Below are 21,949 nucleotides of genomic sequence, written 5' to 3'. Positions count from 1 at the left end.
ACTTCATTTTATATGCCTTGCGGCTTTGGGGGTCGCGAGGGAACAAGGAGTTGAAGCAATGTGTCAAGCAAACAAAATAAACCGGCAGACCAATTTTTTGGGTTGGAATATTTTCTTGTGCCAAGTATCATTTTTACTACGATAGGATATCAAGATTAATATTTGAAAAGTCAAAATTATAATCAACAAATGGCTCAAGCAGATCATGATATCGATTGAGCAGGTCTTCGTGAAGAACAGCATTCTCCGGGGACGGTAGCGCGGTTGCCGTCGTTCCAAACTCATCATCGGCAAGCAGACAATCCGCAATCCGACTTGTGGACCTAGTCACGAAGGGAAATAAGAGCTTCCAGTCAAAGTCATTCGATGGCCCATCGCTGGAGCCATTGGACGCTGTCGCTCTACCTTTACCAGTATGCATCATACTTCGAGGTAGCGCGCGCAATCGTTCAAAGCCTTGTCTGATGACATTGGCAGAAGCCCACATTTGCTGGAGCTGTCCGACTGCTTGGTCCAGAATGTCCAAGCCCTCTTCTGCTTCTTGGGAGAACTGCTCAATTCGACTTGCTTGTAATAACGCTATGAAGGCTGTACCGCTATACCAGCAGGTAATTGCCATGAGAAACCGAGCGTTACCACGTGACAAGATATCCCTCAGAATTCTGGCGATGCATGAAGCAGCTAAGATAGCGGGCGGTAGAGCTTGCGGCAAGTCCGGTGTTGTTCTCTGCAAGTGCATCACAATGATCGTTGTCAAGTATGGGAGATGCAATTGATGGACATCTCGATCGAACCCTTCTGTTCGACTGGAGCCTATCGGTAGCTGAAGGTCTGACGGTAGCGACTGAACCCATGTGACAAGCTCTTGCCTAAGCTCCGTGGGGAATGTTGGGATTTCCGAAGACGAGTCCACTGACTTTGATAGTGCTTTTGACACTTTGCCCATTATAGCGCAAAGACGGACCCAGTACATGAATATTCGACCTTTCTTCTGTGATGCCGGATCGCTTGGGAAATCTGAGGGTTGCACTTCCTGTATCGTCATATCTTCGGGGCAAATGATGCAGGGTTTGCTTTGGCAGAGGGACGTCAATCTCTCTCGTGCCTAAGGACGAGTTAGCCATCAATGTCCAATGCCAAACGCGTTAGAACTTACAAATACAGTCCACCATAATCGCCGGCGCAAGCTCAAGTGGAGTGCGCTCGAAGCCACGCCACTTTGTTTCGGCTCGCGGTGGATGTTCATCTGCTGTGCATGCCGTATTATGACAGAGGTCCACCACCAGCTTGCATGTCGATGTGCTGTCGAAGGTGGGCGAGGTGCCCACCAGTAGAACAAAGAGACAGCCTTGAGAGAAGTAAGTATATCCGGCTCTTCATCCATATAAAACATCATCCTCGCTTTTTCGTAGTAGGCTGCTGGGCCTTGGTGAGGTATCAAAGGAGGCTGGATATGACTCGCGGCGAGCGCAAGTGCATTCGAAAGCATAGGCGACCGCGCAAGTTCAGAGTCAAGAGTTTCATGATCGAGTACAGGACACCATGGGTAGCAATACTCAAAATATGTTTCTGAAAAGCTCTGTTGTAACTCTTGTTGTCGGGGGTCTGATGCTGGATTACGAAGCTCGAGATTCGCGACAAGTTCTTGCTGCTCTGCTTCAAGTTGATTCTCAGGTCCGTAGATCTGAAGGAAGCCCGTATCGACGTCTCCTGCATGACTGCAGCCAGCACCTTCTGTCGGAGATGTGCTTGACTTGGTCAAATGGTTTACCGCAGTATCCGGAGCGCGCTCAGCCGAAGGTATGTTGAACGCGACGTGAGTTGGTGTAGCATGCACAGGCGCTGGCGTGTTACCCATGCCTGGACCAATTACATTCTTATCAAAGTCGATTTCTGTCGCATCAGGTAGCTCTGGATTATCCTCTGCCACATCATCACCTTGAACCTTACTGTTACTACAGTCCTCTGGATGTCGAGGAGTTACGTACCTGCGGCTACAATGGTGTCGCATTCAGTCCCACATTCAGCCTGTGTAGACGCTCGCCGGCGTTGTTTGCCCCTCCTTGACGGCCGAAGATGACAATCTTGATCTTGATTATCACAGTTGGAGCATTTCGTCTCCCCTTGCGACGTCCGGTCCTTGCAAACGGTCAGCTCATGACCTGGTACATCAACGTTAGACGCGAGTGGGGAGACTGACCTGCAAATCGCACTTGATCTTCTTTGAATGACAAAAGAAACAAACAGCTTCAGCGCGCTTTCGTTTCGGCGGTCGATTACTGAAGTGGAGCCAGTTGCCGACGAGTTCTGTCATTGCCAGATGAGATAATGGTTATCGTGTTTTGGTGCGAGGCAGGAAGAGGTTGGATGCCGAAGCAGGCCCTCAGACTAACCCCAGAGTTAGAAGCCGAGGTCATGGTTCATGCTGCTTGCAATGTGGGGATTAGGCCTAACGCTTGTATAGTAGCAACTTCGGTCTGCTGAAATTAAGTTTGGCGTATTCTTCTCCCGTGCGGGGTTGGACGCGTCCTCACCGCAACTCTGGAGGCATGGTTGTACTGAAAGACCCTGAAGATAAGGTTTCCATCATAAATCATAATACTGAAAGACACTATGCATATCCGACATGTTCAAAATGAATTTGATTTACATATGCCTAAGTTGTATTTTAAGTTATAGATTCTGCGATCTTTCCATTAATTACGAAGTCTTTAGTCCTTACCTCTATCCAGAATTAAGCGCCGCTCCAGGGTAGACTCTCGCGACTACTTAGTTACGGTAAGATCACTGGGCAGTAGATATGCCATGTCGTAAGGTGGGATAAAATCGGGGCTACAGCTAATATGACTGGGAGGTTTAAGGAAGGAGGACATAACCCTTAAGGAGGCAGTTTCCTTCTTTCAATAGGAAGCATACATGAATTCACAAAAAGAAGCTAGGCCAAGGCGACGACATGTATTGAATTTGGACGTTAAATAAAAATCATAAACTGTTAAACCAAGACAGCATTCAATCCACGCCAAACCCGACAGACACTTATTGACAATGACAATCAAAGAATATAGCGGAATTGCATGTTCTAACTGGTCAGCAAGTACCCTTCTGATCCAAAAAAGTCGACTTACCTTCTTATCAGTGAGGTCATCCTCATAAGCATGATCAAATCCTTCGGTGGTGCCAGATTTGTCGCGCTTGCTGTTGGACCACATGCATAGGCAACGGTAAACAAGGGCAAGAAGACCGGCAATAATAGAAGTAACGACGACAGCAATAAAGCCAGGCCCAAAGCGAGGTGCATCTCCTTTCTTGAAGCAAAGGGGACCAACGAAGTTACCAAGACAGTAGCCGATATAGAGACCAGACGATGCGACAGATCTCTTGGTGTATCCCGCAGTGTTGGCAATTTGATGACCCATGAGAACAGCGTAGCCACCACCCACGGATGGGAGGATATACACAGCAAAGAGGAGAGCCCCAGTGGCTGAGAGTGGAAGAAGCCAGAGCAACAAAGCAGCGAGGACAGTGCCCATCTGAGCAATAAAAACCAGATAGGACCTGTTGTTCCTGTATCTGTAGGCCAAGTAAGGGAACAGAAGCTGGAGTGTTCCAGCATATGCGCCACAAGGCATCATAAGCAGCAGAGAGTTGAGGGTGCTGAAGCCAAAACCATGGATGATGATAGGAACGAAGGTCGAAATCGGGGCATTGGCAATCATAGATAAGAAAGCGATAGAGAACACAATCCAGAACTTGGGATCAAGCAAGAGTTCCCAGATCTGAGCGACTTTGAGATGGGTGTTGCGGACACCAGAGTTGTTGGTCTTGAGTCTCGCGACCAGGATATATCTTTCCCTCTCGTTGAAGCCCTTGGCGCGGACAGGATCAGGAGGGAGAACGAAGACGAGAATTATTCCCCAAACGATGGTCAGGGCGCCGGAGAAGTAGTACATATATCGCCAAGAGGATACTCCTCCGTTGATCTGACCAAATCCGTAGTTAATGATAGGGGAGATGATGGAGACGTAACCAGTACAAGAGTACCAGATACCCATGCGCATTGCTTGTTCATTCTTTTTATAGAAACTTCCCTGGAAAGAATAAGTAGGTAATCGGCGGGTATAGGACAGGCCGACTTACAACTATCATCATAAACATAGGACTGATACCGCTCTCCAAGAAGCCAAGAAAGAACCGTTGTGTATAGAGTGTCTTGTAGTCTTTGCACACCACAGTCAACATGAGGCAGACACCCCAAATTGTAACAATAGCGGAAGCAACTCGTTCGATGGGATATCTTTGAGCGAGCATCATTGCTGGATACGCTCCGATGATGAAGCCGAGATAGAAAATAGCGGCCGACATGGCATAGCGATCACCGGTGAGAAGGCCTAGATCTTCTCTGAGTCCGAACAAAGCCTTGGACAAGATAGGTTAGCAAAGATACGAAACTTGGAGGTACAGGACATACTGCTTGGGAAAGCATGGCCTTGTCGTAGTACTGAAGCCCATCTGTATAGCGTTAGTGTTTTCCCCCTGCTTGGAGATCATGCAGCTTACATGTTACACATAGAACAGGCATAAGACTCCAATCAATCTTGCGACGCAACTTCTTCTCCTCCGCATCGGTCCAGGCCTCATCACCGCCATAGGCCTCCAAGACTTTCATGGCCTCATCCTGGTGGACGGTGTCAACTTCAGTCCCCTGCTTGGGAGCCATGTCTCTTTCCACTCGATAATTGACAGCTGCGCCCTTTTCAGAGTCAGACATTGTGGATTGAATGATGAATGATGAAGTTGATGATGATATAGCATTTCGAGTGGATTAGAGCATGATACTTATCTTGATTGAATCTTATTTCGACGCTGCATGATAGGGGGCAGGGGGATAAAGTTCTGGGGTAGGATCCGGGGTGGATTGTTTGTGGTAAACGGGCTTGGCAAGCCTATCTGCTTTTGGTTTGCCGATCATGATGCCGGTGTGCCTGGACCCGACGCTATTGTTGCGGGGTGACAGCCTATTGACACAAGAGTTTGTATAGCTCAAAATCTTCTAGTTATCTGTGCCATTCTGATCTCAACTCAGGTTCAGGTCATCGGCCCAAAAGCCTCCGAGTTCAATTGTTCGTCATAGCAACAGGTTTCACTTCGTCTAGCAGCTTCAGAAAGCCAACACCGCCGACAAAGGTAACATGGCCCCAGATAAACCACCACACCTTGAGCTTCCTCCAGGAGAGGCTATCAAAGCCGTCAAGCTCATTAATCCAGTCAATTTTGGACCCGCGGTTCTTGAGAGGTTTATGGCACCCGCTGTTCCTGGCCTTGAGACATTCAAGAGTTCCCCTTCATTATCGTTCCTCATTGAACACCAGTCTGGGAGGAAGCTTGTGTTTGACCTAGGAATCCGAAAGGATTATGACAACTACTCACCATCTATTGCCAAGTATTTGCCGACTACTAATTACACTATAGAAGTGGCGGGGAATGTGGCCGACATCTTGCAGGATAATGGTATATCTTTGACTGAGATTGAAGCCGTGATATGGAGGTCAGTACAATCAAATCAAAGAATCCGATTATAGACAAAGTTACTAAACTCTCTAGTCATTGGCACTGGGATCACATCGGTGACCCATCATCTTTCCCTCATCTCACAGATCTTGTAGTAGGTCCTGGGTTCAAAGAAGCAATGCTACCGGGAGCCCCTGCGAACCCAGAGTCTCCCATACAAGAAAGCGACTACGCGTATGTACAGTTATAAGATATGTGGATTATGGAAGCTTACTATTGGTAGGAATCGTAATCTGCGTGAGATTAGTTTCGAGGGTCCAGACTCTCTCAAGATTGGTCAGTTCCCCGCGTTTGACTATTTTGGAGATGGTTCATTCTATCTCCTCGATAGTCCCGGGCATGCTGTTGGTCACCTCTGTGGGCTGGCAAGGACTACATCCTCCCCAGACACTTTCGTTCTCATGGGAGGAGATATCTGTCATTACGCAGGTATCTTTCGACCTTCTAAGTTTCTACCAGTGCCAGATACCATCAGCCCTCATCCTTGTCATCCGCACGAGGATGGTGTTCTGTGCCCCGGTGAAGCTTTTGATCGTCTGCAAAAATCACGAGGAAGGGCGCCAACGGATACTCTCTTTGACTTGACGTTTGGTTTGGACTTAGAGCTTGCCACCAAGACTACCAAGCAGCTGCAGGAACTAGACTGCAACGAGAATATCTTTGTGGTTGTTGCCCATGACTCCACGGTACGTGATGGCGTTGCTCACTTTCCGAAGAGCCTCAATGATTGGAAGAAAAGAGGATTAGGAAAAGGATTAAAGTGGGCTTTTTTACGCGACCTGGAGAAATTCTGGGAATCTGAGGGTTTACTGGAAAGCGGGAAAGCCTAGAACGAAAATGCTAGACCATAACAGCTTAACTTGATGAATAATTCAATTTACGCGATTAAGCTATGTTCATTCGAGATGCTATCGTTTAGTGGCCGTTCACCTAAACTCAAGCAGCTTGTAACAAGATTACCGGCCTGAAATCTGCTAATTGTGACTGGTGCCATAAGTCTCTTTGGTGACTCTAATGTCTTGGCAAACCACCATCTCAGCAACTTCGGTTTCTTGACAACCCCGAGTCCGAGTATCGGACGCCCTTTGACTAGCGTTAAGCGATGTAAAAACGACTCGGCAATGGCTGGCTATCCTTTTCGGGAAAGGCGGGATAGCCTCAAGTTTTAACTTTCGGATACACGATAACCCCGGCGGTTGACAAGGACTCCCTGGAATTCGTTGAGAGGAAACTAAACCCGCGGGCATAAATCGACACGCCGAATGTAACCCTCGTCATATCAATTGCGCTGCAAACTCAACATCTTTGAAACTTTGTTATACCTCAGTACAACGCCACCCTCTATTTGGCAACCATCTTATCACTATCACTACACATTCTCACAATGCCTTCAGCACAACCAATTCGTGGTGATGCCTTTGGGTCGCCTGACAGCAACTTAGACTATGATGTTCTTATCATTGGTGCCGGGCTCAGTGGTATTCTCAGTCTGTACCGTATGCGGGAACTGGGCTTGAAGACACGAGTCATTGAAGCAGGTTCCGGAGAGGGCGGAACTTGGTTCTGGAACAGGTATCCAGGTGCTAGGTTCGATTCAGAGAGTTACTCATACATCTTCTCATTTTCACAAGAAGTTCTGGATGAGTGGAATTGGACCGAGCACTTTGCTCCTCAACCAGAGACCCTTCGCTACATACAGTATCTTACGGATAAGTTCGACTTGAAGCGTGATATGCAATTCAACACACGCGTAAAATCGGCAAAGTTCCAGGAAGATACGTCGTCGTGGCTGCTGGAGGATGACGATGGCTCGCAATACACATGTCGCTACCTCATCACCGCTATGGGCATTCTCAACCAACCAACTTTACCAAACATTCCCGGCGTACAGAACTTCAAGGGACAAGCGTGGCATACGGCCAGATGGCCCAGTGATGCTTCCGCCTTAAACGGCAAGCGAGTGGGCATCATCGGTACAGGTATGGATCCAATGGCTAGGATGAATAATCCCCATTCTCTTAACTCATTGAGGTATCCGGCCACTAACACGACATGTAGGCGCAACGGCAATACAAACCATACAAGCCATCTCGGACAAGGTTGGCCACTTGACAGTATTTCAAAGGACTCCGAATTGGACAGCTCCACTACGAAATAAGAAGATCAGCCCCGAGGAAATGGATGAGATTCGCACAAGATACCCAGAAATCTTCCGCAGATGTTCCGAATCCTATGCTTGTTTCATCCACGTTGGCAACAGCCAGAGCGTGTTCTCTATGACGGAGGAGGAGCGGCAAGAAAAGTGGGAGAAACTATACGCCGAACCCGGCTTCGCCAAAGTTCTGAGTGTCTCTTCAGACATCTTCACAGACCACAGAGCAAACGAGCTTTACAGCAAGTTCCACGCTGATAAGATCCGCGGACGAATCAATGATCCCGAAGTAGCTGATAAGCTGATTCCCAAATGTCATGGCTTCGGGACAAGGAGGGTACCTCTTGAAAGCGGTTACTTCGAGGTTTTCAATCAGTCAAATGTCAGGTTGGTTGACATCAGGGAAGACCCGATTTCTCAAATCACAGAAACTGGTGTCCAAACGGGAGATGCGTTCTATGAGCTTGATGTTCTTATCTACGCTACTGGCTTCGACGCTGTCACTGGATCTTTCAACGCAGTTGATATCCAAGGCCGAAATGGAACGAGTCTCAAGGATGTCTGGGCTGAGGGGATCAGGACGTTCCTCGGACTTACTGTCCAGGACTTCCCTAATATGTTTATGATTATGGGTCCTCATCAAATGTTTGGAAACATTCCAAGGTATGGTCTTTAGAATTATTTGCTATGACTAGTACTGACAGGTTGCCTTTCAGATCCATCGAGTACGCAGCAAACTGGGTTGCCGAGTTTATTCGATATGCTCGTGACAACAAAATCATCAGTGCTGAAGCAACAAACAAAGGTGTGGAGGATTGGACGCAACATGTGCACGAATGCGGAAAAGGCTTACTGGCCAATGAAGTTGACTCATGGATGACTGGTGTCAACAAGAACTTGGCCCATAAGCAGCAGAGATCCATGACGAGATACAACGGCCCTGCACCAGGGTATCGAAAGCGATGCGATGAGGTCAAGGGAAGAGAGTACTCAGACTTTGTGTTGAGATACGCTTGAATCATGCAGTCCATTAGAAATTAAATATTATTAAGATATGACAATTCGTGATGGAACCGAAACATAAGAGATGCTACAGGGAGTCTGGTTACTTAGACAGCCTCATCTAGAAGTTGATGTTGAGCAGATATCAGGCGGGATCCTTACACAGATTAGCACTACTTATGGTAAGCTTAGTGATGTACTTGAATGCAATCCATTGTGTATGTTATCGATCCATTTCAAGTTTTCCATAACTTTAGAAGATCTATGCTACCGTGGATGAGATGTCATTGGCTAGGTGGATTTAACTTCAAAATTCCGAGCCTCAGGGTTCGATAGTGCCCAAGTAATTCCCTCCTCCATAACCTTATCCCATCTCTTAGACTCCGTCAACTGGTCCCCATATCTACGGAACCCATGGGGTAGTCCCTTGAAGACATGAATATCCGTAGGTACACTATCGTCATTCGATGTCAGTAGCCATAAACATATCAGAACAATGACTGTTGACTTACCCTGCCTCAGCAAGCTTCTTGCCATACAAGAGCCCTTCATCCCGCAGAGGGTCGGCACCAGCGATTCCAAAAATAGTGGGAGGAAGACCCTCTACCTGAGAAGCTGATGCATTTCCGGTGTTTGCCCGGAAGTCCTCAGCATCTGGGAAAGGGAAAGGGAATTTCAACATTCCAGTAAAAAGGTCAATGACCTTCTTGGGAAGGATAGGAGCATCCTCGTTCTGGACATATGAAGATACCAGGGGACTTTTGAGTTGGTCAATTTGTGACTGATAATGATCCTTATGAACCAAGGCTGGTATCATCAGGATCTGTCCAGCGATCTTGGGATATTGGCGTATATCTGATGCAGAGATATTCTGTCTTAAAGCCAGAGCGGCTGCTAACTGAGCACCAGCGCTGATACCGCCAATGATAACCTGTTCAGGTTTGCCTTGAAGATCGTCGATGTGATCGTGTACCCAGTAAAAGGCATCTTCGACATCATTCCAAGCTGTAGGGAAAGTATGGTCCGGCGTGTGACGATAGTTTACATTGATGACGGTTACTTTCGCTCCAATTGCGATTCGTGAGGATATGGCATCTTCGGATGAGAGTGTTCCGAATAAGTACCCTCCGCCATGAAGGTGGATATAAATCGGTAGGCAAACATCGTCTGCTGCATCGACAGGTCTATAGCATCGTGCTTCTATGAGAGAATTGTCTCTCGTAGGAATTTTGTGGTCTTTCATACAGACCAAGTGACCCAGCTCCTTCATTCCATTCGCCGAAATCTCCTCACGACCTTTGTTGATTACTGCTTGTCTCTCATAGATATCCGTAAACGCAGGTGGAGGCAGGAGACTCGCCTCTACCGCAAGCCATTCGGCAGACTTAGGGCCATATTCTGAAAAGTCGCACATGATGAATGATTTGATGTTGTTTCAATAGATATCTCTGGTTATTGTTTAGTCTCAATAAGTCATTCATGTCACCAAAACGCCTACTTGAGGGATATCCATGCCTTAGAGTGCATGATTGGCCGGAGCCATGTGATTCCGTACCTGGTCCTGGCATCGTACCTCGGCGCAACCGGTTGAATTGGATAATTAAACTCTGGCAACTCCCGATTGGGAAAGCCGTCCAACAGGTCCGAAAGAAGAAGTTCACCTTGTTGATCTCATGATTAAATATTGCGAAATGAGATGATTCTTTGTATCGTTTTATAGCAAGAGGCTCATCAGCGACTTAAAGACAAACTGCGCCATGGCCGAAATACCCACCCAGCCACCTTCCCGTTCACTAAAAGATAAAGTCGCCATTGTCACAGGCGCGGGCTGCTTTGGAGATGGCATCGGCAATGGCAGGGCGATATCAATCATGTTGGCCAACGAAGGCTGTAATGTGATATGCCTTGACGTGGATCTGGAATGGGCAACAAAGACGGCTGACATGGCCAATCAAAGCTCAGCTACCAGTAAGGCGATACCAGCACAAGGAAATGTCACAAATGAAAATGATTGTGAGAAGTCCGTCAACCTTGCAATGAAGGAGTTTGGTCGTGTGGATATTCTTGTCAACAATGTCGGCATAGCAGGCGCCTTGGGGACTGCTGTTGATGTGGATATGGCCAAATGGACCATGGGACTTGAGGTAAATGTTTCAAGCATGGTTTTGATGGCGAAGTATGCTATACCCGCAATGGCTAAGAACGATGGCGAAATCAAGGGGTCTATTGTCAATATGGGGAGTGTAGCCGGGCTGAAGGGCGGTACACCTCACCTCTTGTATCCAACCGCAAAAGGGGCCGTGGTAAACATGACCAGAGCAATGGCCGCTCATCACGCCAAAGACGGTATCAGAGTGAACTGCGTGTGTCCAGGAGTAAGTTCAGAAATTTGAAGACAAGAACACAGGACTAATGGTTTTTAGATGCTATATACACCAATGATGTATGCTAAGGGCATGTCAGAAGAGTCAAGGGAAGCGAGGAAGGCGAGGAGTCTACTCGGGACTGAGGGTACAGCTTGGGATGCTGCCTGCGCTGTTGTCTTTCTGGCAAGTAACCATGCAAGATGGATTACGGGAGCTATTTTGCCAGTAGACGCTGGGACAACCGCTGCAGTCGGAACGAACTTGCCTGCTGGTGCAAGCGTGAATGGTTGAAGTAGTTTACCGAAGGACTAGAAGTAAACCCATACCTACACCGTTGATGAGACTTTTGTATTGATACTGCTTGATATTGTAACGTAACTTTAGCCAGATATCTCGCCAGCCCAAAAATGACATGATCTTGTCAACCTTTCATGTACCAATGAGTCACAGCTATTTCGCTCAACTACACGCTAAACGGTATGGAGAGCCTTTGTAGTTCATTCAAGAATGATTTGGATTTACAAACGGGACTAATCATGTAGTAATGCCACTCTTGCTTTAATCTTCCCTTCACCCAGTGCCCCAAGCACTTCCTCAAAATCAGGAAGCTTTCTGGTTTCAACTCGTGGGCTGATGTGACCAGAAGCAATAAGGTCGAGAACCTTTTTTAAATCTCTGACTTGACCACCATATGAGAAGATGAAAGAAAGCCTCTTCCTGGTGCCGATCTTCATGTGGATTGTGTTTTCTGTGTCCAGGCTTCCGATGCAGAGGAGTTTGCCCCCGCGACGTACTAAGAAGATGTTAATTCTGGGCCAGTCAGAAGTCAAATGAAGGTCTTGGCTTACCGATATGTTGAGCGTCTTCGAATGTCTGATGGGTTCCAACGAAGTCAAGGACAGTGTCGATCTTTCCCTCTAGACCATTATCTTTGATAAATTGTTGAGGCTGCTTTCCCACTGGAACGATATCTTTTTCAGGTATACCCAGAGCTTTGGCTTCATCAAGCAGTTCTTGTCGGATATCAGAAACTACCACTCGTGACCCAATATGACGAACGATCTGAAGGGCATTGAATCCTAGACCACCAAGACCGAATAAAAATACTGTTTCATGTTTCTTCACTTCTCCTCTCCTAGTGATGGCGTGATAGGCTGTGGTCACAGCGTCGGTGGCCACTGCTGCTTCGGCTGGCGTTACACCTTCAGGAACCTTGACTGCAGCTCGAATATCGACAGCTGTAAACGGCGCGTAAAAGCCATCCTGGCCAATGCCTGAGTGATGGCCTCTTTCACACAGTTGAGCTAGATCGCGAGAACATTCGGGGCAATCGTCTTGGCCACAGCCTGGGACCGCATGAAGAGCTACAATGTCTCCCTGCCTACCACTCAGCACTAGACAAGTCTAAGATTTGAAGAATTTCTCTTACCACTTTCAGTCCTTTGTCTTGAACATTGCTGCCTATTTCAATAATCTGTCCGCAACCTTCGTGACCCAAGATGTACTTTTCCTGGAACCAAGCTGCTTGCTTTTCTATCGTCAGAAGTGAATGGTCGCTTCTACAAACTAGCATATTGGTCAGAGTTTGGTCGACTACCACGGGGGAGGACTCTTTATACCGCCAGATGCCAGCATCTTACAAAGAATGCCATTTGGCAATACTTTCGGAACAGGTACTTCTTCGAAAACCTCGAATATGTTATTATATCAATAGATGCAAGTTGGGAGCTTATAATACCGGTTTTGGGCTTCCTTTGTGTTTTCTCCATGCAAACATGGTTGCTGGCACTGTTTCAGAATCCATAACAGTTATGCTGAAAGTTGGTCAATAATTCAAATGTAGAAAGCAAAGTTGAGTGTCTCACTCAAGTATATGTATAAGTAGCAGTAGTCCAGCATAAATCACACCATGTTGTTTGGCTTTCTGAGAGTTGTAATTAGCTCGGTTTCCTTTTGTAGACTAAGACATTCTTAGTAACATTTTCTACCGAGGTTCTGCATTTGCAGAATGCGGGGGATTAGCCGCTATCTAGGATGGCAATGCTCTCGGCTTTCCTATAAGGGCTTAGGTCTAGTAAGAACAAACTCTACCACTTAGAACGATAGGTTACTGACTTATTAATGGCTGCGGTGGAAGAGAGGATGTAATAAGTAGCCTAGAGCAAGGCGTAATATTTTTACTAAATAAATAATATCATTGGGGTCACCGCTGTTTAAACACATCATAGTTATCATGCGTTCTGATAGTCCAGTTTATAAATTTAATCAATTCAAGAAGCTTGATATTCAGCTTGAACATTGAAGTGTACTGTCAAGGGATGGGGGAAGTTGATTCTCGGCTCTTTGCTGCTGCTGCAGCTTCCAGTTCACTCATGGAAAGGATAACTGCGTCCGTGTCTTGGCTCTCGCAGGGTCACAGTACGCAGAATCTTGAGAACTCGTGTCGGATATCGCAGGAAGATGGTGCAAGTGCTTGCAAACATGCAAACTCCAGTAAAGACAATGACCCAATGATACGATGACCGGGTCAAAGTCGCAGCAGTGGAGTGCTGCGGCGCACTGCTATTATAAACCAGGAGACCCCCGATCGGGCCTGCGAGGACATTGCCAATACCTTTGCCAAAGTTGAGTAGACCAAAGACAATCGGACCCGCCGTCACGTCATCGGTGATTGTGGTGCTCATCCTTGCCCAGGTGGCAGTGAATCCAGCACCAAAGAAACCATAAAGAATTGTAAAACCAACCAGGATGGGAAAAGAGTCTGCGAGCCTCCACGCGGTGAGAGTGGCCAAGGCAGCCACAAGAGTGGAGGTGCAAGCCAGGATGTCAAGTGGAAGCTTGCGGTCTGAGAGGTAGCCGAACACAAATTGCCCTACAACCTGAGATATACTCATGATGGCGAGAAGGACAGGACCAGACTTCTCGCCGAGATCGAGTGAAGTTGCGAAAGACGGGAGGTACAGTGCGGGAAAGAAGTAACCAAAGCCTTGAAACAAATTCGACACGGAATACAGCCAAAAGAGAGGACTCCTGAAAAATGACCAATTGGTCTTGGGCGTGTTGACGTGCTCAGAAGGCGGTAAGCGACCGTCTAGGAAGGGAATCAGAGGACCAGTCATAACAGCCAAGCCAACAGCTACGGCGCGGAGAGTTGTCTGATATCCATACTTTGCGAGGAGAGTTTGTATGATAAAGGGCATAATGGCACCAGAAAACCCAGACGCGCCGCAGAGTAAGCCGTAAGCCATGCCCCGGCGAGCTATCCAGTACTCGTTCACCATGATTAGTATGGGATAGTAGAGTATTAGAAACCCAACGCCATAAGCGACACCTTGCGTAAGAATCAGGGTCTCGAGCGTATTGGCAAAAGAACCTGCTACTATTCCGCCAATACAGATTGGCCCTACTCAGGGTAAGATGCATCAGTAAAAATTGTCTTATCGTATACGTAAAATCAAGGAGGTGAGTGACATACAACCGACCCATATCATCTGCCGTCGCCAACGCTGATGCCGCTGGATGAATGGCATGATAAATGGAGCGCCTATGTAACCAAGGCCAGATGCTATTGTACCGACGACACCGATGTAAGGGTTGCTAGCGAAAGCTGGGACTCTGGAATAGTAGTCTTGAAAAACACCGAAGGACAATGGAAACCCTGTGCCATGTCAGTTTCAATTACTTAGTGTAGGCAGATTACTTTACCCCATAGTAGCGTCTCAAATACGAAAGCTGCACCAAGTAGTCGCCAGGCCGCGATTCCTCCGTCTACAGGAGCAAGCTGTTGTTCATTCTCCGAACGTCTGTCATGCTCAAACTCAGAGCCTAAAGCTGAGTTATGCATAGATTCTCATGAGAGTGTCACTGGCGAGGATGGTGACGGCACTGGCAGGGCGCGAAGCTCGTGGCTCTCGCCATTGGCTGTGACTGCAACTGCCTCTGTGTTGCTCATTGCAATTAATATCCGAACTTTTGTGACAAAGTAAGAAAGAGACGAGGTGGTTGATGTTGAAAGAACTAGGTACAAGGATAAGACAATGATGGGCTAGCCGAGGTTCGTATAGCCAATAGCATTTGACACTTATTTTGCCTTGGCGTCTGGTCTCCGGCCTGTTAGACAGTCCAATCTCCTCCACAAAACCAGTAATCAGTGAAAGGGCCAACTAGCAACAAGACGAGGATTGTCACCTTCAACTTACTTCATCAGCATCCAAATAACAGAGATCATTTCCTTTCCCTGTTCTAGAAAGAATCTTCCTGACTCGAATATGATAATAGTTGAACGTTTCTATTTCTCGTTGCAAGTAGATACATCGCGTCCATCTAATCCCTCAACTTAAAGTATCTTGCAAAAAACATAGTGTTGGCAGCAAAGATTACAGGAACAACACTAACCATCTCTCCCAAACCAGCATATCGAGGAGGAATCCGAAATTCAACCCAAGCACCACTTGCCATTGTTATTGCCAATAGATTGTAGACAGCAGACCAAACGAAGTTGAAGTACATGCGTTGGAACGAGACTTTACTGATGTCGAGGAGGAATGGGATACCTTCTAGACCGTTCAAAAGGACGACAGCTGCCGCATCTTGAGTCACGTCGCTGCTGGTTAAACCCCCGCCCATCTGAACACCGAAATCGGCTTGGGCAATGGCGATGGCGTCATTGGTTCCGTCGCCACAGAAGAGGACTCGCTTTCCCTGGCCCATCAGAGAAGCGACATAATCTCTCTTCTCTGGCGGGGTGCGCTCGCCAACAACCTTGTCCGCTAGGATGCCAACAGAGGCTGCAACAGCCTGAACAGCTTTGATCTGGTCACCTGAAACAAGATGAACGTTGATATTCCGAGTCTTGAGCTCAGAGATGACGCGTGCTGCTTCTGGGCGGATTTGAGCCGAAAGACCGAAGACAATGAGTGGAACACCATCTCGTGTAATGGCAAGTGTAGTGAGACCACTATGTTCGAGTCGTGACACATCTTCCAGTTGGCCAGCTTGAGTCCATCGAGAGTTGCCAGCTCTGACAGTCGAATCCAGGTATTCGGCCTCAACTCCAGCGCCAGGAACAACATGAATGTTGAGAACCTCTGACATACCCTTGACGCTCTGTAGCCCCAGATAATTGTCGACGGCGGCAGAAACGGGATGTTTACCTCCAGAAACCAGAGCCTTTGCTAAAGCAAGGTTATCTGATAAGTCCCCATTCAGATTCAGCCTCTCGTTCACTACAAGTTCAGCCTCGGTGATTGTGCCAGTCTTATCAAAGACAACATCAGTAGTCTTGCGCGCTCCTTCTGTGACATCGGCAGACTTGATGATAACACCACCTCGAGCGGCTATGCCACCAGCAACAACAAGAACCATAGGCACAGCAAGACCAAGAGCGCAAGGACAAGCGACTGCAAGAGTGGCCACGGTATACGTGATGGCATTGCCAACACTCGTACCACCGCTGTAATTAAGGATTTCAATCCCGCATACAATCCAGATCACAAGAACAAGAATAGCGACGGTACCCATGGCAGGTACAAACCAACCAGCAACCTTGTTAGCCAGATCTTGAATCTCTGGTTTCGAGTTCGCGGCTTCCTCCACGAGCTGAGCAATGTCGGTGACTGTGTTCTTGCCAGGAAGGCGTGTCAGCTGAACAACAACAGTACCGTCACCATTGACAGTGCCGGCGATAAGGCTACTACCCTTTTGCTTCACAATGGGTAGCGTTTCCCCTGTCAACATTGACTCATCCACTTCGGTTTTGCCCGACATGACAATACCATCAGTAGGCACTCGGCAATGAGGCAAGACTTTGAAAACATCGCCGTATTGAAGAAGCCGAGCGTCGATCTCGCGGTCGCTTTCCCTCTCGACAAGCACAGCTATGTTGTTCTGCTTTGATCGAAGCGATACAGCAGAAACAGCTTGCACTCGTGCAAAGGCAGCTAAAAGTCGGCCAAGGAGGATCAGGGTGATGAGCATGGTGCTGGTCTCGAAGAATTGGCCTTCATCGAGGGGGCTTCCCGCCATCTCAAAGCTAAACGCAACGACAGAGTAGACATAAGCAGCCGTTATACTGATGACAACAAGCATGTCCATTTCGATTGTTCTACTGTACCACAGGGCAGAGAGTGCTGGGCGATAGAATTCGGGAATAGCGATGGCTTGGACAAGCGTACCAAGTATCAACGAAATGATGCCCTCGGTCTTCTTGTTCACGAGGCCTTCACTCCATGATACGACTGCGACTGGGATAGTGAGAGCAGCCGCCAGAAGGGTCTTTGTAAGTTGGTCCCAGAGACGGCGGCGACTGCTCTCAAGTTGAGGGTCGCCACGAGGTTCGGCCAGACCATTGCACCTATCTTGTACCTGTTCCATCAGGTCTCGAGCACCAATAGTTGTTGGCTCGTAGGACAGGCGAACTGTCTTCTTGTCGAGCCACTGTACATCGACTACACCCAGTGGTGGGTTAGCAACAAGTTGTCTGCTCTGTTCCATCGTAGCCAAGACATCGACGAAGAAATTCCCGCCAACGATTTTGCTAAGCATGAATCCAGTTGCGCCAGACACGAAGTTGATGACTTCTTCCCCATTAGTCAAAGAGCAATCGACATCGAATTCTCCTTTTCCCATGACAAAATTGACCTGGGCATTGGAAACTCCAGGCATGCTCCGAAAGATTCGCAACAATTTGTCTGCACACGAGGTGCAATCCATGCCGCTGACCAAGAAGCCTATAGTCTCGAGATTTACTCCGCGCTCGACGTCAACTTCTTTACTCTCAGAACCTGAAGGTTTGAAAGTTGGGATGATAGGGAGGGTGCTCTTCTTCTCTCTCTTGCTTCCGTGTTTATGCTTGTGTTTATTTGTGTTCGATCGGGTGGTCATACAGCAGGTTTCAAGGGACGTCATTCCTTGTTCGATTGCGCTTCGGCAGATGCAACGAATTTGTTCGAGGTAACTGCTATACTGGTCGAATGCAGCCGCTAGATGGGTACCGCAGGCTGCGTCATCCTCGTGTTGGCCGAGTTCGTGCCCGTGAGGTAGATCGTGGGATCCTTTTCTTGTTAGAGATTTGGCGATGATGTGCATGTGTGAATTGTAAAGTTACCTTGATGTTTTGGATCTTCGTCACAGGCTTTCTTGCACTGCAGGGCAGCAATGGCATAGATGCACCTTTCTATGCAAAGTTAGAATAAGATCAATGATATTTAACCCTGAGAGAGACGATCTCACCACTGCAGTGCTCCTCGCTGCCACAGCATGTCGAGGCCTGAGAAGTAATGCTAGAGGCGTCGGAATGATCATCGCAACAGCCCCCATGCTCATGGTGATCCGTGGTATTCTCTTCGTGAGCATCATGATGGCCATGGCTGCCATGGTGTTGATGATCAGAGAGTTCAGCTACATGGCCGTGTTCATCCAAGCTGGCACTAACATGCTCAGACTTGGGTCCGCAACAAGATGCACCCATTGTGTTGTGAATATAGCTTCAAAAACAGAGTGGGTAGTGATTTGATGTATCAAGATAGAATATCTGAAACTAAACATGATCTAATGTTCAATAAATAGACAAAGGAGTTGTGCTGTGGTTCATGGTGACACTCTTTCCTTTCTGGGTTCCGCGGACGGCCCCACCCTCGCCCGCTGTCAAAAGTCTCCGCGCTCCGTCTCCGCGCCGCATTTCCGTGGTTTGCGCGAAGCATTTCAGGTTACCTACAACAGGATAACCAATCGTCCGTGTGACATACTAGTAACAACTCAACGATTGAACGTAGTAACATTTAAGTTTTTGATAGATTCATAATATTACACTGGTATAAGTACCGATGAATGAAGAAGCGATGGGTATATTCTGAATAGCGCTTGATACGGTAGGTCATGATCATGGTCCCCAAGTCACGCTGTAATTATCCTTTGGGCCTCTGCTACCGCAGCCCTGACCTGATCAACCGTCCGAAAGCACGCGCAAGCAGTTGTCATATCAACTTCCTTGGGGCACATCTCGGTCGGATGCTTGGTTGTTGGAGGTGTTTCAGTATTTGAACAACTTGTCCCCGTTTCGCAATTCTCATGACCTTCGGTGTGAGACTGACTCTGTCTCGCCGCTAACTCGTCGCCTAGTTGCACAAGACAAGCCAACTCCCTTTTGAGGCTTGCTTGTAGAAAAGCAATGTAGCTCGATCCCTCGAGAGAGACCTCTACCATGTCTTGCGCATCAGCCTGTTGTCCGATGAAAAGGCTGATAGGTGTACCAGAGACTGACGGATCGGAAGCTCGTTGCTTCTGCATATAGAAAAAGTCACCATAAGAAGAGCCAATGCTGGATAAAAGAGAGCCTAAAAGATAAACGTTCCGTGATGAGCGTGGACTCTTGACGGACTGGAAACAGACTGTGCACTCCAGAATTTTCCTTGCTGACACCAGAGACGTTTTCAGTATCTTGAGCGTTTGGAATGTCTCAAGGGAGCTTTCTATCTCTGAGAAATGCTGGTTCACTAACTCGATACAGGAACACTTCTGAATAGGGGGTCTTGAATTCGTAGCGCTTTCGATACTCTGTGGGGCTATTGCTGCATCCCTACTTGCAATGTCAGGATAATGGTTGTGGCGATCGTGTTGCGGAGATGTGTCGTTGAACAGACCGGGACCTGATGCTTGTACAGGCTCTTGGTCTATAGAGAAGTCCATGTCGAAGGAAGGCGACGGCGTAGCCAAGTCATCAAGGAATTGATCCATTATACCAGCAAAATTCCCCGTCTCCATATTCTTAGGCGACATTGATGCTGCACTAGTGCTTGCAACGCCATTAGATCTATACTCCAGCGGCTGTCCTCTTCTCGGGCGTCCTATAGTCCTCATGGGAGAATATTCGCAAGTCAAGGCAAAGTGAGAACATCGTTCGCATAGAGGAGTATGGCGGGAACAGCGGACTTTTCGCTTCCCTGTTTAAACACGTCATCAGCCGATGATTACAAGGAGAAAGGAGAGAGACTGACTGCAAGGGTCGCAGGCACGGTGCTGGGTCTTGTCACTTATAGTTTGGACGTTCATGCCTACTAAGCAGACTTAGACGAGACGTAATAGCGTGTAGAGTTTCTTTGCTGGTCTTGTCGCGACAGGTGCGGACATCAAGGTTCTCTGCCTCGGTATTGCTAAGGGGAAAAGGAAAGGGGAAATCCGAGGGAAATCCACAAAAGCGACGCGGGGTGGATAGTTTTGCAGGCCGTGATTGGTAATTCAAGTTCCACCCGCTCTGACACGGGCAATAAAGGTACCTCGAGATATGGCAGTACAACCATGGAGTCAGATGCTGTGATGGAGTATAGCAGGCCAGATGCCAAAACGGTTAGATGTTAAGTATTCTATTGTTTCTTCCATGAGTTCAACTGTTACATTCACATTTCACAGGTAACAGGGCAGCCTAGAAGTCAAGAAACAGTCTCACATAACATCAATAGAAAGTACATGCATAACAGCAACACCATATGCACGGACATTTTCTTTAGCGAGGTGATGCTGCCCAGCACGCAGCAATTACCGTCCAGTCCGAAATCTGTGTACCATATTTGGAATTTCTAAAAGGGAACAACCTTTAAGTAGGTCATAGTAAGTACTGTATATAATTTATTGCGCCGTTATGTAAATGAGATTGTTAACTACCAAGGTGTTATATTAGAGCCCAGATTACTTATTTGCAAGTAAACTTTAATAACCAGCAGGCGGATGATTGATGTGTGTAAGATTTCAGCAATGTGTATTCATCTTTTCCAATTGCAAGCTGGAAACAACAGTAAAGAAAAGCAACGTATATCTCTACCTTTGTATTACTACAGGATCAATAAATTCAGTACCTACCTCCATCTCACCATAGACATTCAATGGTATTGAATTGTTCAACTAAAATAGAGATTCGCAGTAGGGTAGGTGAACCTCACCGGATTTTCGTGATGCCGGCTAAACCAAGAAGCGGGTCAAAGGCGTGGGAAAGTGCCGAACGAATCAAACACTCTCTTCCGCAGCCCCACAGGCACGCACCTTGGCGAGCCAACAAGCCGCTTAGTCATGATAGCGGGGTCCACAAGACAGCGCAATCTTCGTAATGGCCTCCCGTAGCACTCTAACACATCATTACGACAATTATATACGATTACTTTACATTTAGGCTAGGTTAGATAACCGCTTTATATAATAGATTATATAATTTAATTTATTTAATCTAGCTATATAACCTTTATTCTATATAATATATTAATCTTCTTTAAATTATAATCTATAAAATTAGCTTAAGCTATAGCCTAATTATTTTATTTATTTTATTAATATTTTTTTAGCTAATAAATCTATTTAAAATTTATATTTATTAATCTTATTAATTTATTATAATAGGTTATTAAATTAATTTTTATATAATAGATTTTTTCTAATTAATATAAAGAACTTTTTCTATTTTTTTATTAATTAACTATAACTTAATATAACCTTTAGCCTTTTTAAAGCTTTTTTTTTAGCTTTTAATTAATTAATATAATTATTATTAATTTCTCTAATTAATAAGATTAAAATATAATTAAAAATAATTACCTTAATATATTAATTATTACTTAATTAATTAGTTTAATTTATAATAGCTTTTACTAAAGTATAAATAGTATAATTATTAGTTAAAAAGGTAAATCTAAAGAAAAATAAAAGAGATAACTTATAGAGATAAGCTTAATAATAGCTATATAGGCTTTTTCTCTTAGTTAATATAATATTTAATTTAATTAAAATAAGGTTAATAATAAAGGTTAAGATAGAATAAGCTAGATAAGATAATTAATAAGTAGAGAGTTAGATTTAGCTAGTAATTTTTTAGGTTATA

General features: G+C 46.4%; 8 protein-coding genes across 8 annotated transcripts, besides 4 other annotated features; 3 read left to right on the top strand and 5 right to left on the bottom strand.

The window, feature by feature from the left end:
* Positions 1 to 136: 136 nt before the first annotated feature.
* Positions 137 to 4,768, bottom strand: FPSE_08189 (uncharacterized protein; the record flags this gene model as incomplete). The annotated part of the gene is made up of 7 exons (XM_009261307.1): positions 137 to 1,105; positions 1,157 to 1,994; positions 2,201 to 2,307; positions 3,126 to 4,088; positions 4,138 to 4,416; positions 4,469 to 4,509; positions 4,558 to 4,768. The coding sequence occupies 7 exons, from the start codon at positions 4,766 to 4,768 to the stop codon at positions 137 to 139; spliced, it is 3,408 nt and encodes a 1,135-aa protein (XP_009259582.1).
* A 421-nt stretch (positions 4,769 to 5,189) lies between these two features.
* On the top strand, positions 5,190 to 6,398 carry FPSE_08188 (uncharacterized protein; the record flags this gene model as incomplete). Its single annotated transcript, XM_009261306.1, has 3 exons — positions 5,190 to 5,545; positions 5,602 to 5,742; positions 5,792 to 6,398. The coding sequence occupies 3 exons, from the start codon at positions 5,190 to 5,192 to the stop codon at positions 6,396 to 6,398; spliced, it is 1,104 nt and encodes a 367-aa protein (XP_009259581.1).
* A 554-nt stretch (positions 6,399 to 6,952) lies between these two features.
* On the top strand, positions 6,953 to 8,737 carry FPSE_08187 (uncharacterized protein; the record flags this gene model as incomplete). The annotated part of the gene is made up of 3 exons (XM_009261305.1): positions 6,953 to 7,547; positions 7,627 to 8,383; positions 8,437 to 8,737. The coding sequence occupies 3 exons, from the start codon at positions 6,953 to 6,955 to the stop codon at positions 8,735 to 8,737; spliced, it is 1,653 nt and encodes a 550-aa protein (XP_009259580.1).
* Positions 8,738 to 9,013: 276 nt separating this feature from the next.
* FPSE_08186 (uncharacterized protein) lies at positions 9,014 to 10,136 on the bottom strand (the record flags this gene model as incomplete). The annotated part of the gene is made up of 2 exons (XM_009261304.1): positions 9,014 to 9,176; positions 9,235 to 10,136. 2 exons carry the CDS (start codon positions 10,134 to 10,136, stop codon positions 9,014 to 9,016), a joined length of 1,065 nt encoding a protein of 354 aa, XP_009259579.1.
* Positions 10,137 to 10,479: 343 nt separating this feature from the next.
* On the top strand, positions 10,480 to 11,379 carry FPSE_08185 (uncharacterized protein; the record flags this gene model as incomplete). Its single annotated transcript, XM_009261303.1, has 2 exons — positions 10,480 to 11,097; positions 11,146 to 11,379. 2 exons carry the CDS (start codon positions 10,480 to 10,482, stop codon positions 11,377 to 11,379), a joined length of 852 nt encoding a protein of 283 aa, XP_009259578.1.
* Positions 11,380 to 11,618: 239 nt separating this feature from the next.
* Positions 11,619 to 12,661, bottom strand: FPSE_08184 (uncharacterized protein; the record flags this gene model as incomplete). Its single annotated transcript, XM_009261302.1, has 3 exons — positions 11,619 to 11,881; positions 11,937 to 12,465; positions 12,518 to 12,661. The coding sequence occupies 3 exons, from the start codon at positions 12,659 to 12,661 to the stop codon at positions 11,619 to 11,621; spliced, it is 936 nt and encodes a 311-aa protein (XP_009259577.1).
* Positions 12,662 to 13,454: 793 nt separating this feature from the next.
* On the bottom strand, positions 13,455 to 18,556 carry FPSE_08183 (uncharacterized protein; the record flags this gene model as incomplete). The annotated part of the gene is made up of 7 exons (XM_009261301.1): positions 13,455 to 14,467; positions 14,564 to 14,746; positions 14,794 to 14,891; positions 15,288 to 15,376; positions 15,484 to 18,140; positions 18,194 to 18,262; positions 18,319 to 18,556. 7 exons carry the CDS (start codon positions 18,554 to 18,556, stop codon positions 13,455 to 13,457), a joined length of 4,347 nt encoding a protein of 1,448 aa, XP_009259576.1.
* A 425-nt stretch (positions 18,557 to 18,981) lies between these two features.
* Positions 18,982 to 19,863, bottom strand: FPSE_08182 (uncharacterized protein; the record flags this gene model as incomplete). The annotated part of the gene is made up of 1 exon (XM_009261300.1): positions 18,982 to 19,863. One exon carries the CDS (start codon positions 19,861 to 19,863, stop codon positions 18,982 to 18,984), a length of 882 nt encoding a protein of 293 aa, XP_009259575.1.
* A 1,402-nt stretch (positions 19,864 to 21,265) lies between these two features.
* Positions 21,266 to 21,366: a repeat region.
* Positions 21,367 to 21,381: 15 nt separating this feature from the next.
* Positions 21,382 to 21,563: a repeat region.
* A 33-nt stretch (positions 21,564 to 21,596) lies between these two features.
* Positions 21,597 to 21,708: a microsatellite.
* Positions 21,709 to 21,830: 122 nt separating this feature from the next.
* Positions 21,831 to 21,873: a repeat region.
* Positions 21,874 to 21,949: the final 76 nt, after the last annotated feature.

This window comes from Fusarium pseudograminearum, chromosome 2 (assembly GCF_000303195.2).
Source record: "Fusarium pseudograminearum CS3096 chromosome 2, whole genome shotgun sequence".
In the NCBI taxonomy this organism is placed as follows: domain Eukaryota; kingdom Fungi; phylum Ascomycota; class Sordariomycetes; order Hypocreales; family Nectriaceae; genus Fusarium; species Fusarium pseudograminearum.
This window is presented reverse-complemented; position numbering and strand designations above follow the sequence as displayed.